Here is a 13,134-nt window from a genome sequence, read left to right on the forward strand (position 1 = left end):
GTTGCCAATTCCCTGGCAACGGCGCCAAAACCTTGTTCGCTCTTTGTGAGTACTATAAATGAGTGCAGATGTGTGTGCAAGTATACACAATCGAACAAGTAATAAAGTGATAAGTAAAGTATCGTCTCCACATGGAATTGGAGAAGTCAAATAGGTTTGTCAAGGCACTTTACTTTGTCACCTAAGTAAAGTTAATGATGGTATGTACAAATGATAATACTGTGGCAAAATGAGATGGATGTTGTGGAAATGGAATAGTGGTATGGTAGCAAATGGATATGTTGCGGCAAATTAAATTAACGCATGCAAACAAATGGAAATGTCAAGGCAGAATAAAAATGCAAATACTAAATTTAATATATATAGGACTTTAGTTTTCTCAATCGACAAGCTGCTATGGGAATGAGTGGTAGGAGTCACTAGGAAAATCTAAGTCTATTTCTCTGAATGGCATTTCTTCTATGCTTAACCTGCCCGACAGAGTCTACTGAAGTGCCCTATGCTATCTCTAGTAAGGGACTCTACAGATTTAAGATGCCCTGGCAAAACCGATTGGCGTAAGCCCCTGCACTGATCCTATTGGTCCAGATAACAGGATATGTCTCGGCAATATCTTTTTGTGGCAGCATCAACATCTAACCTATCATTTTTGTACAGCTCCATTTAGTCGAATGAAATCCTAGCCTTATCTCTAAGGTGGATTAGGCCTAGTTCATACCTAAAACCCCTTGTTTATATAGTTCCTCCCTAGCTTCTCTCTCGAAGACTAAAGATATTTTACCGATGCATTCTCTCGAACCCTAAGCATCTTCTAAGAAAAGGCTACTCTCGTAGCTCCTACAACCTTAAATCATTAAGTTTCATAAACAAAACAGATAAAAGCATATAAAAACAACCATTCATTGAAATAAAACTTAAACATTCAAGCGAACTCCCACCAAATAGGATTAGTTCATGGTGGGGTTCGAAATAAATAAGCAGAAAGCAAAATTATTCGTTCCTTACAACCCAAATAACAAAATATGAAAGTAAGGGAAGGAGAAAAAGCCTTTGACGTGCACTGTCGGAGCTTCCCTCGGCCACCACAAACTACCCCCAACGAACTAGCTCCTCTCGGATGCCTAGAATGCCACTCCCGTATGCTTGTCATGGAGAAATGTCGCGGCAAGTAGGATTGACGGAGAAAGATGAGACCTTCTCTCTCTAACTTTTTAAGCTCAAATCTGGGTGGAACCAAAGTCTTCAATAATGTGGCTTCATCCTCTATTTATAGGGGAAAACAAATCCTAGGACTTGGTGTTAACTATCCTAGGAAACCCCAAAACCATAATTAAATTACTTGGAAGTCGGGCTGAGCAGGCTATGATGCAACATGGGTAGCTGGCTGAGTGACCGGCATAATTCCATCGCAGGTGCCCAAGGACAGACAAGATCTACAGAACCGGCGGGCAGAGCGTCGATCCCTCCAGGCGTATCTGGAGGTGGATTTCTTGGGCAGAGGGCACAGGGAGTCGGGGACAGTTGGCTGGAAAATATCTTCCTTCACTATGTGCGCTCTTGAAATGCCAGTCGAACTTGGCATTTTTATTTAGCTCAGCAATCTCCTTATGTCACGACATTTTCTTTCCTCTTTCCTTGCTTTCAATACTTGCACATCATCAGACAAATACCTTTCCCATAAAGCAGCACCGCAATAAAAATAAAATGCCACGCCAAACTGAAATTCACCACATGCAACTAAATGCATCTATATGCTCCTAATTGAGCTCTTAAACATTCAATAACTTAAGTGAAAAGGTCCCAAAATTTGCCCTTTTACGGAGTTATCACATATCTACATTCTGCAAAGACGATAGATTCTCTTTTCAAAGACCAAAGCTTTATCATATTTCTACTCAAGTTCAGATAGAGACAGCTGGTGTTATCAACAAAAGTGGGTCAACAAAGTCATAATTCTGATTATGGCAAGAATCCCATAAATGACAAAAGAAGATACAAAGATACAAGATGATCAGATGATTATTCAGAAAAGGAATGATCGAATCAATTGAGGATTGAATTGATATTTTGCATTCATAAGAACATCATTTGCATAAAGATCATGCATTTCATTGTATTTGCATAGATACATTTTCACAAAGATGCAGGGACAAAATACCTTACAAATAGAAGGTATCATGTTTGGAGAGGCAAACATCTGAAGAAAAGATGGACGCAATCCATAAAAGAAGCATTATTTTTTTGGCATGCCCAAACCAACAAGTAGTCTTGAAAATGAGAAAGTGATTTCCAAAGTTTCTTACCCAATAAATTATTTCCCATGAATTTGTAAATCCTTCAGGTCATTTGTAAGTCCTTCGAGCATGATGTTAAAACCTTCGGGTCATCTGTCAGTCTTTCGAGCCAGATGATAAGTCCTTAGGGCCATCCGTAAAACCTTTGGGTAGGATGTTTACATATGATTTTCGCATGAAAATGAGAAAGCGGTTTTCAAAGTTTCTTATTTAATGTTCTAGAAAATCAAATTTTTGAAATGTAAGAAATCTCTTACTCAGTAAATTATTTATCACGAATTTGTAAATCCTTCGGGTCATCTGTAAGTCTTTCGAGTATGATGCTTAAATCCTTCGGGTCATATGTTAGTCTTTCGAGCAAGATGATAAGTCCTTAGGGTCAGCCGTCAGACCTTTGGGCAGGATGTTTACACTCTTTAATTCTAGTCTCCACAGAAGAGTAGTGGAACGAATTTTTATCAAAAATAGGTCAATTGGACGAAAACTTGTCTTTTATCTTTGCTTTATTCTTGTTAACACAAAAATAAGCAAAGAGGGGCAGCTGTCGATAGTCGTTTTCGTCAGAGTTTTTATAATAATATATTATTATTAATTATATATGTTACTATTATTATTATTATATATTAATTATATATATTATTATATATTAATTATATATATTATTATATTTACAAATATTACAAAAAATCAAGGCCCAAATACCAAATAACCTGGGGCCTAATATTACAAACATAATCTGGAACCCATTTACAGATGTTGGCCCAGTTCAAACCCATACTCGGCCCAGAACCAGTCTAAACCCAATTCCAGTCCAGGCCCGAGAAGCCCGAACTCAACAGCTAGGGTTTCCACAACTCTTCTCCTGCGCTGCTTCTCCTCATCTGTTCGATCAAGGGAAAATGGAGGGTTCAGATCTTCCGTCAGCTAGGGTTTTCACTCTAGCAGCCATCGCCTCCAGTTTCATGCCTGCCGCTGTCACCATCAAATCTCACACGAATCCATAGAAGAACCCAGAAGAACAATATGAACCGCACACCTCACTACCCTAGGGTGAGTCACCACCGTAGGTCCGGTGACTCACCGGGTAGGGTCATTATTACGCCGAACTTGGAGGACTATAAATAACCCCCATCACCTGCAAAAGTACACACAACAACGAGAGAGAAACAAACACAAAACAAAGAGCAAGAAAGAGGCTATCACAACAATCCACAGCAGTATTCAAAAGCAAAGCGAGCAAATGAAGCCTTACCATCGTAGTCAGAGTAACTACGCGCCACCAGAGAATACGAAGCACCGAAGGTAAATATCCAGATCTACGACGTTTGGCTAAGTTTTAAGAAAAAGCAAGACCAGATTTAGAACGATGGGGTTTGGATCTTTATTTTGGGTAAGTTTGGTGTAGCCATCGTGGGTGTGATGGACGTCGACGACAAACGATGGCGGCGTAAGGCTGCCGACCGATGGTAGTTATCCCTCAGGCGAGTGTTCTTTAGAGAGAACCGAGAGGGTTCTCCCGGTTTAGAGAGATATGCGAGAGAAATGGGAGAAATGACCTTTAGAGGGCCGGTTTTAGTCCTTATATATATGTATATTTAGTTTAATTATATATTTAGTCCCTACATATTAATAAGTTTATATTTTAACCTTATTAGTAAATTAGGGTAAATTACATAATTATAGTATTAATTTGAATTAATTTATTTAAATATTATATGTTTTAAATATAAAATTATTATATGATTAATTATTATTAGTATTTTAGGTTTATTATTATATATAATATATAATTTGATTTATATAGTTAATATTAATTATAAAAATAGGACTAATAATATTTATGTTTAATATTATTTAGTAATTATTTAATATTTATATTATTTTTAAATTAAATTTTTAATAACAAATTTATAATTAATGCAAAAAATTTTAATTAATAAATACCGGTACCAATTTTGGGCGTTGTGGGAATGCTAATTCTTTTCCATACGTAACCGACTCCCGAACTCATTTTTCTGGTAAAGCAGACCCGAGTTGTATTATTTTAATAATATTCTTAGGAATTTTTATTAAAATAATATATGACATTTTGGTGACCAATCTCACCAAATTAAAATATTGGTGGCGACTCTACAATTTGGTGTTTAATCTGATTCATGGAATATAAGCACTTACTTTTTCGAGACTAGTTACACCGTCTGGGGTGTACTATTTGCACTCTCCGTCGCCAGGGCAGAGAAACATCTCGGCAGGTACTTCAATACCGATACTCGTGCTCAGAAATGCCCTGTTTTGAACACGAAAAATGCTAACTTCCTACCCGAAACACCCTATTGAGGGCCCCAGTTGTTATTAAAGTCTTATGTATGAATATAGGGGTCATAAAGAGTCCATAAACATGCTGAAAAACACTGATCTCTGAATTCTACCTAGAAAATACTTCATAACTCATGCAACCTACCAAACACATTTAATGACTTACATGTGGTAGAGTTGAGTTAGAAGTGAGTTACCTTGATAATTTAGACCGTTGAAAGTGTCTAAGGCTCAACCTAAGGTAAGTTTTTCCTTCCTTTTGCTCTTGGAACATTCTCCAACTTCTCCCACTAAGCAAGAAAGCAAAGCAAGGGTTACTAACGTTGTTGGGAAGCTTGGGGGATTTAAAATGTTTCTAGTGATCTAAATCTTTCAAAAACTTACTGAAATCATTTAGGTTTCTAAAACCCCACTAAAGCCACTTGTGGTTTTCTCCACTAAAACTTACAATTGGGAGATTGAATTGAAACTTAGAATAAGAGGATTTTTGTACTTACCTTGTTGATTCTTACTCATGCTTGAAGGCTTACAAAGTTGATACCTTTAACTTGGAAGTAAGAGCAATGTAGGTCAAGATGGAAGAAGAAGAAGACAAAGAGGATGGTGAAAAAGAGAGTGAGAGTGTGCAGGATATGAGATCACCATTTCTTAATGATTTTCAGTTTTTTGAAATTTAAAATGGTATAATTACTCCTTTGGTCACTCTAGTTTCATCCTCATTTTAAACATATTCTTTTTATCACATGTTGGGCCAAACCAAGCCCAGCCCAAAACTAATTTGGTCTAAATTTCTCTATAAGGCTAATGGATATATTTAAGCCCCTCGGGCTATCCCAAAACTATTAACACGAGATTCGGGGAATTACAACCAACCTTACTTGCGTAAGATTCCTTCACCGCTTCAATTGTTTGTACTCCTCCCTGTTCTCGTTCGCCAATCAGAGAACCAGTACCAGTTTTTCCATTATTCTCGACACCATCCTCATTGACAGCCTCCATAGTCGTATCTTCTGATACTTTCCCCATATCTTCTTCACTCCTCCCCTTCTTGGGCAGAAGTTCAACATCCAAACGAGTAGGAGACGCCAGTCTCTCTCTCGCTGGGCCCACCTATATCCTCAAACTCGGCTCCGGAGGTCGCCCGTCGGGGTTTTCAAATGCATTCAAACTTGATGGCGGGGTTGGTTTATTTCTGTAAACGAGTTTTTGATACTTTAACTGTAATTAATAAAAAAAAAAAATTGAATACATAGTAGATTAAAAGGAATCAACGGTAAGCACTGCATCATCATATAAATGTCTACAAAAGAGCTTTATCGATTTTATAGGGAAATTCATAATTTCACAGAAGCTACATTGAATTTATGGTAAAACATTCTAGATAAATCCTATCAGCAGTAACCAAAAAACGTTACTTTTTCAACAATGTTGAGTTATGCATGTGCCCTATCAAACCCGGTAGAAAGGATCCTTATTTATATAGCTACCAATCCCATCATTGATTCACTGTCATTAACAAGCAAAACACAAAAAAAGTTACTTATAATTGTCATCAGTTCAGTTGTTAACAACACTCATCAGCAGCCCAACAGTTTGAAACTATAATTTAAGCACATAAAATTCCAATCAACAGACAGTGGAGTGGAGGCCAGCTTGCTGGCTGACGATACTCACCACCTTACCTCCCCATTTTTATAGTGCTGGTTGAGCTGACTCGATTTGAAAAAGTTAAAATCTGAATTCTAATCGGTTTGAAAATTTGTGAGATTAAAACTATCAAGTTTGATTTGAATTCAAAATAAAAAATTAAAACTCGAGCTCGAGCTCGAAAAAATTTGAACTCGAAAATTCTCTAACCTAGCTCGATTGAAGTTTAAACTCAAACTCGGTTCAAACTCGAACTCAAAATCTAACCTGAATCTTAAAACATGAAAATCTTATATTGTATTTTAAAAAATTTGTAAATATTAACATTATTAATAATTTAATTTAAAGTATTGCTTTTATTTATTTATTTTAAGCTAGCTTTTCGAGTCGAGTATCAATTAGTTCTCTTCGACTCATTAAGAACTCAAATCAAATCCATTCGAATTGATTGCTGGTCGAATTTTAACCGAGTCGAACTCGAATAACCTGCTATCGATCTCGTCTTATTTACAACCCTATTCTAACCCCACAAGAAAGGGTAAAGTGGGAAAATATATTTTAAAAAATGAAATGAAAATCATTTGTTTTGGGGAAAAGAGTGAATTTCTGGGTGAGTAGTTCCCCCCTCCCTCCTTTGTTTTTGGATAATTTAACAAGTCTAATAGTATGATTAATGATACCTTATTTGTTAGTATTTAAAAAATGAAAATAAATTGTAGTATGTTGCGGGAGATAAATGGGGCCTGTGTTTAAGAAGTTTGAGCTAATTATAATAGCTTGCTTATTGGACCAACCTCAAAGCATTTCAGATTTGTGTGTTTTCTACTTATGGGAAATTAGAATTTCTTTTAAAGAAGAAAATATTATATTATTTCCAAGTTTCTCAACTTCTCGTTTTTTAGAATTGTGACACGAGACACTATTAGGGTGATTCATGTATCACGACAAATTAGAATTTACGTTGTTAGACCCCAAATGCTATATTGAATGATGAAATTAAAATACATTAAATATTTAGAAAGTAAAGATACCATATTGAAAGATTCACGAGAATACAAATGCATTAATACCATTATTCCTTATTTAATTTACTTGTAAAAATCCATGTACTCAAATTAAGCCATGCATGCGTATATATATAATTTTAGGAAAAAGTTAGAGTTAAGAGAATAAGAATGTTATCACCATTTAACCTACCTTTAGAATTATGGGATGCCCTAAAATATCTTTATTTTCCCATGTCAGATCAAATTTGTAAGTGTGATAATGACATTAAAATTAATTAAAGCTTAATAATAACTTAAATTATCAATAATTCAGATCAGGTTTGTAAGTGTGATAATGTCTTATATTATATTATATTTTTCTATTTCAATGATATTTATATATCTTATCTTATGTAAGTTTAAATTCTAACATTTATATTAAATTATAATGTTTTGAACCGATTAAGAAGAATAACAACTCTTTTAAGAGGGGCAACCCTAATTTCATTTCCTTTGTCAGCCTCTACGCTCCTTTATTCACTCTTATTTTGTGTCGTAACCGTCTTTCGGTGGTGCCCCGGAATTGGGATTCGACTTGAATAATTGGGTTAGATTCGCCACCGACCATTTTAAAAAGAATTTAGGTGGGTCGGATACCATCTTATCTGATCTGCGTTGTACCATAAACGTGTCGGGTTCGGGAGTCGATTACTGTCAAGGAAGGATTAGTACCCTTGAACCGCCCTTTCGGTACCAATTAATTTTTCGGTTGTCTTTAATTGCGAAAATTAAAAATTAAAATTTAAAATATTCGATTCGAATTACTTACCTCTGATTGGTTGAAATTACTACCGAAAAAAATCAAAAAATATTTGATTCAAACATACCCAATTTCAACAACATTCATCAAAATTATTATTTAAATTCTTAATTAAGGCCAAAAGAGAGATAAATATTGAATCATCAAATTATTTCCCTATAGTCCAATTACGAATCATAATAATTAATGTGAGTGTCTAGGTGTCAAAACTAAAGTCAATTAAAACCAATTAATAAATAATGTGAGTTTTAGCAATATTAATTATTTAACTTAAATCCAATTATTCCATTAATAAATTGTTTTTAAAAAAATACTAATCAATCATGGAGATCAAAACCTAATCAAAAGATACAGGCCAAAAATAACTTCAGTCATGCGAGTTTATACCAAATTGAACCAATTAACGTTTTAATTACAAATTAAAAGTTATGCTCAAATATGGATCAAGACGTGAAATTCTAAAGCATTAATGGCATATTCTATTTCGCGCAAATCAACTATGGAAATCAAAATTACAAACTACATGTCGAGAACAAATTAATTAACCAAGCTGCTGAAATCTGATCACCGATTATGCACATTAATCACGTTAATCCACAGTTGGCTAATCAAGGAAATAAATAATTAAGACATGTTTCACAATCAAACTAAAAAAATTAAAAAGCAACCACGTAATTGAGGGTAAAATCAATTCGATAGATACCACCATTCAAACATTGATCAGAACAAGGATCTTGATTAAATGAATTGAGCAATTAAAGCCAAGTTCAACGAAGCAAATTAGAGACGAATGAAAACATTAAACAGTTAATCACACAAAACCCAAAAACGTGCAGATATACCAAGAAAGTAGTTCCAAATTCTGATTTTGTTACCTTCTTTAAGTCTGGAAATTCAATGTTGAACGCTAGCTCATTCAAGACTTAAAAGTTCGTTCGTCACTTTGATGCTTTTGTTTTACCTCCCTCGATCTATAGAGCTCTTTCTTTTTCTTTGCACAGATTTCTCTTCTCAAAATTCTGTGTTTTTTTTGCTGTTTTTCTTTTCAGAATTTTTTTCCTCCCCGTTACAAGGTATGAAGATGGGTTTAAATAGGGATGTATTATTGGTAATGCTCAATCCCACATAGTATTGGAAACACTATTGGGAATGAGTATTTATAGTATGGAATTCTCACTTCCTTGTTGAGTGAAAGAGAACAAAGGGGACTCTCGCGCACCACCACCGCCGTCCGTCTGTCTCGGCTCGTGGTCGTGGTCGTGGTCGTGGTAATACGTGTCTTCGACACGTCCGCGCGGATACTATCTTTTTAGAGGAATTTCTCTTTGAAAGAAACAAATGGAAAAATATGAAAGATTTCAACTGATATTTATAGGCTGCTGAGGACTGTTTAATTTCAAATGATAACAGCTGGTTTATGAGAGTTATCAGAAATTAAACAGTTTTTTCCTAAATTAAATCAAAAACGTTAAGATGTATCTTGACTGATTTCCAGCTTTGTACAGAGGAGACAAGCTGTTAATATCAGGAGTTACAGGATTTATTTGATTTAATTTCAGGGGTTACATGATATAATTTCAGGAGTTATAACAGCTGAATAATGATGCAATGAACCTGGACTATTTTTTAGTCAGGTTCATATAGATGTTTCAGCTGTTACAAAAGAAGAGATTTAATCCTGAAATTTTATGGACGATTTTAACCCTATTTCTAGCCTATAAATAGAGGGTTATATTCAGCTTCCCAACTCACTCTCAACATTCACAATTCACTTTCAAAGTGTTTTCTGCAATTATTCTTTCTGTGCTTTCCGATAAGAAGAGCAATACCACCGGCAGTCCACTCCGATTTCGGGTGTACGGAGCGACCGTGTTAACCTCGGGGGACGGTCCGCCTACTGCAACGATTACACACATCGGGGCGAATTCGTTTCTAAGGCAGTGGTTTTTTTCCACGACACGGTTTATGAATTTGTTCCTTTTAATTACTGTTTATATTTTCAATCAGTGCTAACGGTGTAGTTTTGCAGTTCATATATCCAACATGTATGGGAGATGATGGTGAGAGTCCAAATTGTATGGGATTCTTGGGGAAGTTGAGTTGTAGTGGGATATTGGATTTCATGGGATATGGTGGTTGTTAGTTTAAAAGATATGGAGGTGGAAGAGTCCTCCTAAGAGAGTAACTCTTATTATTTCTATTTTTTGGAAAGAAAAAAAAAAGAAAAAAAATAAGAAGAAAATGGGTGTCTACATTTTGTTTTTCCAATGGTATTATTTTTCTAACATCAATGGATCTCATAATTTATCTTCACTAGATTAGATTTGGTTCTTTAACGAAAGAAGACCACCGCCAGCCGTGGAGCGCCGTGGATTTCGTGATTTTGGACTCTATCTGAGCCCATTAGTTATAAACCCCATCCCGTTTTGTTATTTTTAATTATAGCAACAACATTTTAATTTAGATACGCAGATTAAAACCACTTAGTAAAAGATAATTTCACTATTAATTTATTAAATAATAATTTAAAATAAAATCAAACATATTTAACTTAACTCGATTAAATTTAAACTCAAGCTGGGTATGTTGAGACCCAATTGCATTCGGCAGCTTCTACGACCTAATCAGAGTTTTGTCGAACATCAATGTTGCTTCCAACGAATCTTTTCGGATTAAACTTGTCAGCATCGGTCCAAACCCTTTGGTCCCGACCTATAGCCCATGCGTTTATAAAGCTGCGTGCGTCTTTTGGCATGTGAAAACCGTAAACCGTGCAATCTTCCCTAGATGCATGGACAATCAATGGCGCTACTGGATGACGCCTGAAGCTTTCTTTCATAACCATGTCCAAGTACTCCAATTTCTCCAGGTCCGATTATTCGACCGTCCGATTCATGCCTACCATATCTTCGAGTTCCTGTGGAGTTTCTTTGTCAGATTTGGATGTCTGATGAGTTCCGTCATTGTCCAATCGGTCGCAGCTGCCGATGTATCCATTGAAGCTGCAACCATGTCCTGTAAGAATCGAAATGTACAGGGCAAAATTTTAGATCGAAAGGCGTGAAAGACGAGTTCAGAAAGGGACATATATCGAGGAATAAAAGAGTACCAAGATGATTGCTCTGACAGTGTCTCCTTACATGCGGTACTCAGTTTCTTGAGATCCCATGAATCCCAACATGACATCTATGAAGTCCTTGGTTCTGTTTTCATCTTTAGATTCAACGTGTTCTTCAAATATCTTCTTAAAAAGTCATCAAAATCCTTGGCAATAGCTTTCTTGCGATTGATTTTCCCTTGAAGATCGAGTTCTCTAATTTGAGGGATGTAATCCGCTAAATTAAACGCATATGCTATTTGAATAGTCTCTCGGACGGTATCTTCGAACCCTTTTTCACTAAAATCATCACGATTATATTTCTTTCCTATGACAATTCTACAAGCGACATCATACTAAAAGATGTGACTTCAGAACTGATATCAACAGCAACACCAGCAGCAGCAGCCTCTCTAATTCGATGAACTAAGAGATCGGCTTCTAGCTTCCTCATGGATCTGACTGTACTAATTTTGTGGTTACTAAGTAACTCTAAGGTGTGCATCTTGCGCATGTTGCGCCAGTATGAACCATATGGAGCGAAGACCAAGTTATGTTCATTGTAACTAATATACTTTGACTCTTCTTGAGGCGGCCTGCTAGCGAAAACAAGGTCATGTGTCTTGAGGAACAGCTCGGCAGCTTCCGGGGACGAGACGACAATCACGGGCATCAACCCGAGGCGTAAGTGCATGATGGGGCCATACTTTCGGGCTAACATATGATAGAATCTTTATGCAGAAATGGCTGAAAGCGGGGAATCTTCTTGCCCTCATACCCAACAAGTTCTTTCGCACACAATTTTAACTCCGAATCTCCTCATCAATGAAATGATATCGCAGTGGTGCGACAATCAAGGAATTGAATTGCAAATCCCGGTTCAGCATGGTGTTGAAGGTGTAACGGAAGCAGAGCGTTATCGTTTCTTTTCTTTTCTTTGCTAGATAAGTTGTCCGCCGCAGCGCCCTCATCTGAAGGAAGCTGCGAAGGAGATGCGGTTGTTGATGAAGAACACCCCTTCGTTCCGTGCCCTTTTCGGGGAATCCATCAACCCCATTCCTCGACTGTTCGCCCCGCTTTTGGGATCCAAATCTCAAAGCGGCGTTCTCCACACTGATATCCAGGAAAATGTGATTACGATAATGTTGAATCTTTCAATTCATGACGGTAACAAGAAGTTGGTTGCCGAAAGGCCGATGGCCATCACTCTGCTTATGGAAGGTCTAAGATATGGAACTATTGAAACAAGGAGCAATGCAGTTGCTGCCCTTTTCACCTTATCTGCTCTTGAATCCAACAAGGAACTCATTGGCAAATCAGGTGCTTTAAACCCTTTGATTGAGCTTCTCGATGAGGGGCATACATTAGCGCTGAAAGATGTTGCTTCTGCCATATTTAACCGCATTCTTGATAGGAAAGCGGTGACGGGTTAATCAACTTTTACTCTTGTTGAATAATCAAATTTAGAAAACTCTAGACTTAGTAAAAAATAAAGGGAAATTAATAGGGGAAGGTGACGACAATAGCTAAGATTCTTTAGGGTTTCTTTTAAGTGTTAGAATCAAAGCAACAAGATTAGAACAAGATAAATAAAAGATAAAGAAATTGAAAATAAAGTAAAATAATAAAGAAATCAAAAGATCTCCCTTATAAGATTATCGGTAAAGATGATTGATGGTGTAGATGGATTTCTGCAAAATAGGTAGATAAGTGTCCTATCGAACCCTCCTAATCGCAATGAAAATGCAAACTCGATAATATGACTCTAACCAGCCCTCTTAGTTGTGATGAAAAAGCAAGTTGGAGTGTGAATATTAATCTCCCTCACAAAAACTTGAAAGAACTCCATGAGAAGAAGCTTCAAAGGAACAAGGCAATCATCACTTGTAAAAACGAACTCTCGTTGTATTATTAATCAAAGAAATTTGTTTTACAAAGTTGAATAAAGTCTCATTTATATAGGAGATGAGTTCT

At 36.3% G+C, this 13,134-nt stretch overlaps 1 protein-coding gene and 1 pseudogene across 1 annotated transcript; one reads left to right on the forward strand and one right to left on the reverse strand.

The window, feature by feature from the left end:
- Positions 1-10,938: 10,938 nt before the first annotated feature.
- Positions 10,939-11,881, reverse strand: LOC120177283 (annotated as a pseudogene).
- A 22-nt stretch (positions 11,882-11,903) lies between these two features.
- LOC120177284 (U-box domain-containing protein 9-like) lies at positions 11,904-12,593 on the forward strand. The gene is made up of 2 exons (XM_039183488.1): positions 11,904-12,059; positions 12,105-12,593. Exons 1-2 carry the CDS (start codon positions 11,904-11,906, stop codon positions 12,591-12,593), a joined length of 645 nt encoding a protein of 214 aa, XP_039039419.1.
- Positions 12,594-13,134: the final 541 nt, after the last annotated feature.

This window comes from Hibiscus syriacus, unplaced genomic scaffold (genome assembly GCF_006381635.1).
Source record: "Hibiscus syriacus cultivar Baekdansim isolate YM2019G1 unplaced genomic scaffold, ASM638163v2 tig00112285_pilon, whole genome shotgun sequence".
NCBI classification, from domain to species: Eukaryota; Viridiplantae; Streptophyta; class Magnoliopsida; order Malvales; family Malvaceae; genus Hibiscus; species Hibiscus syriacus.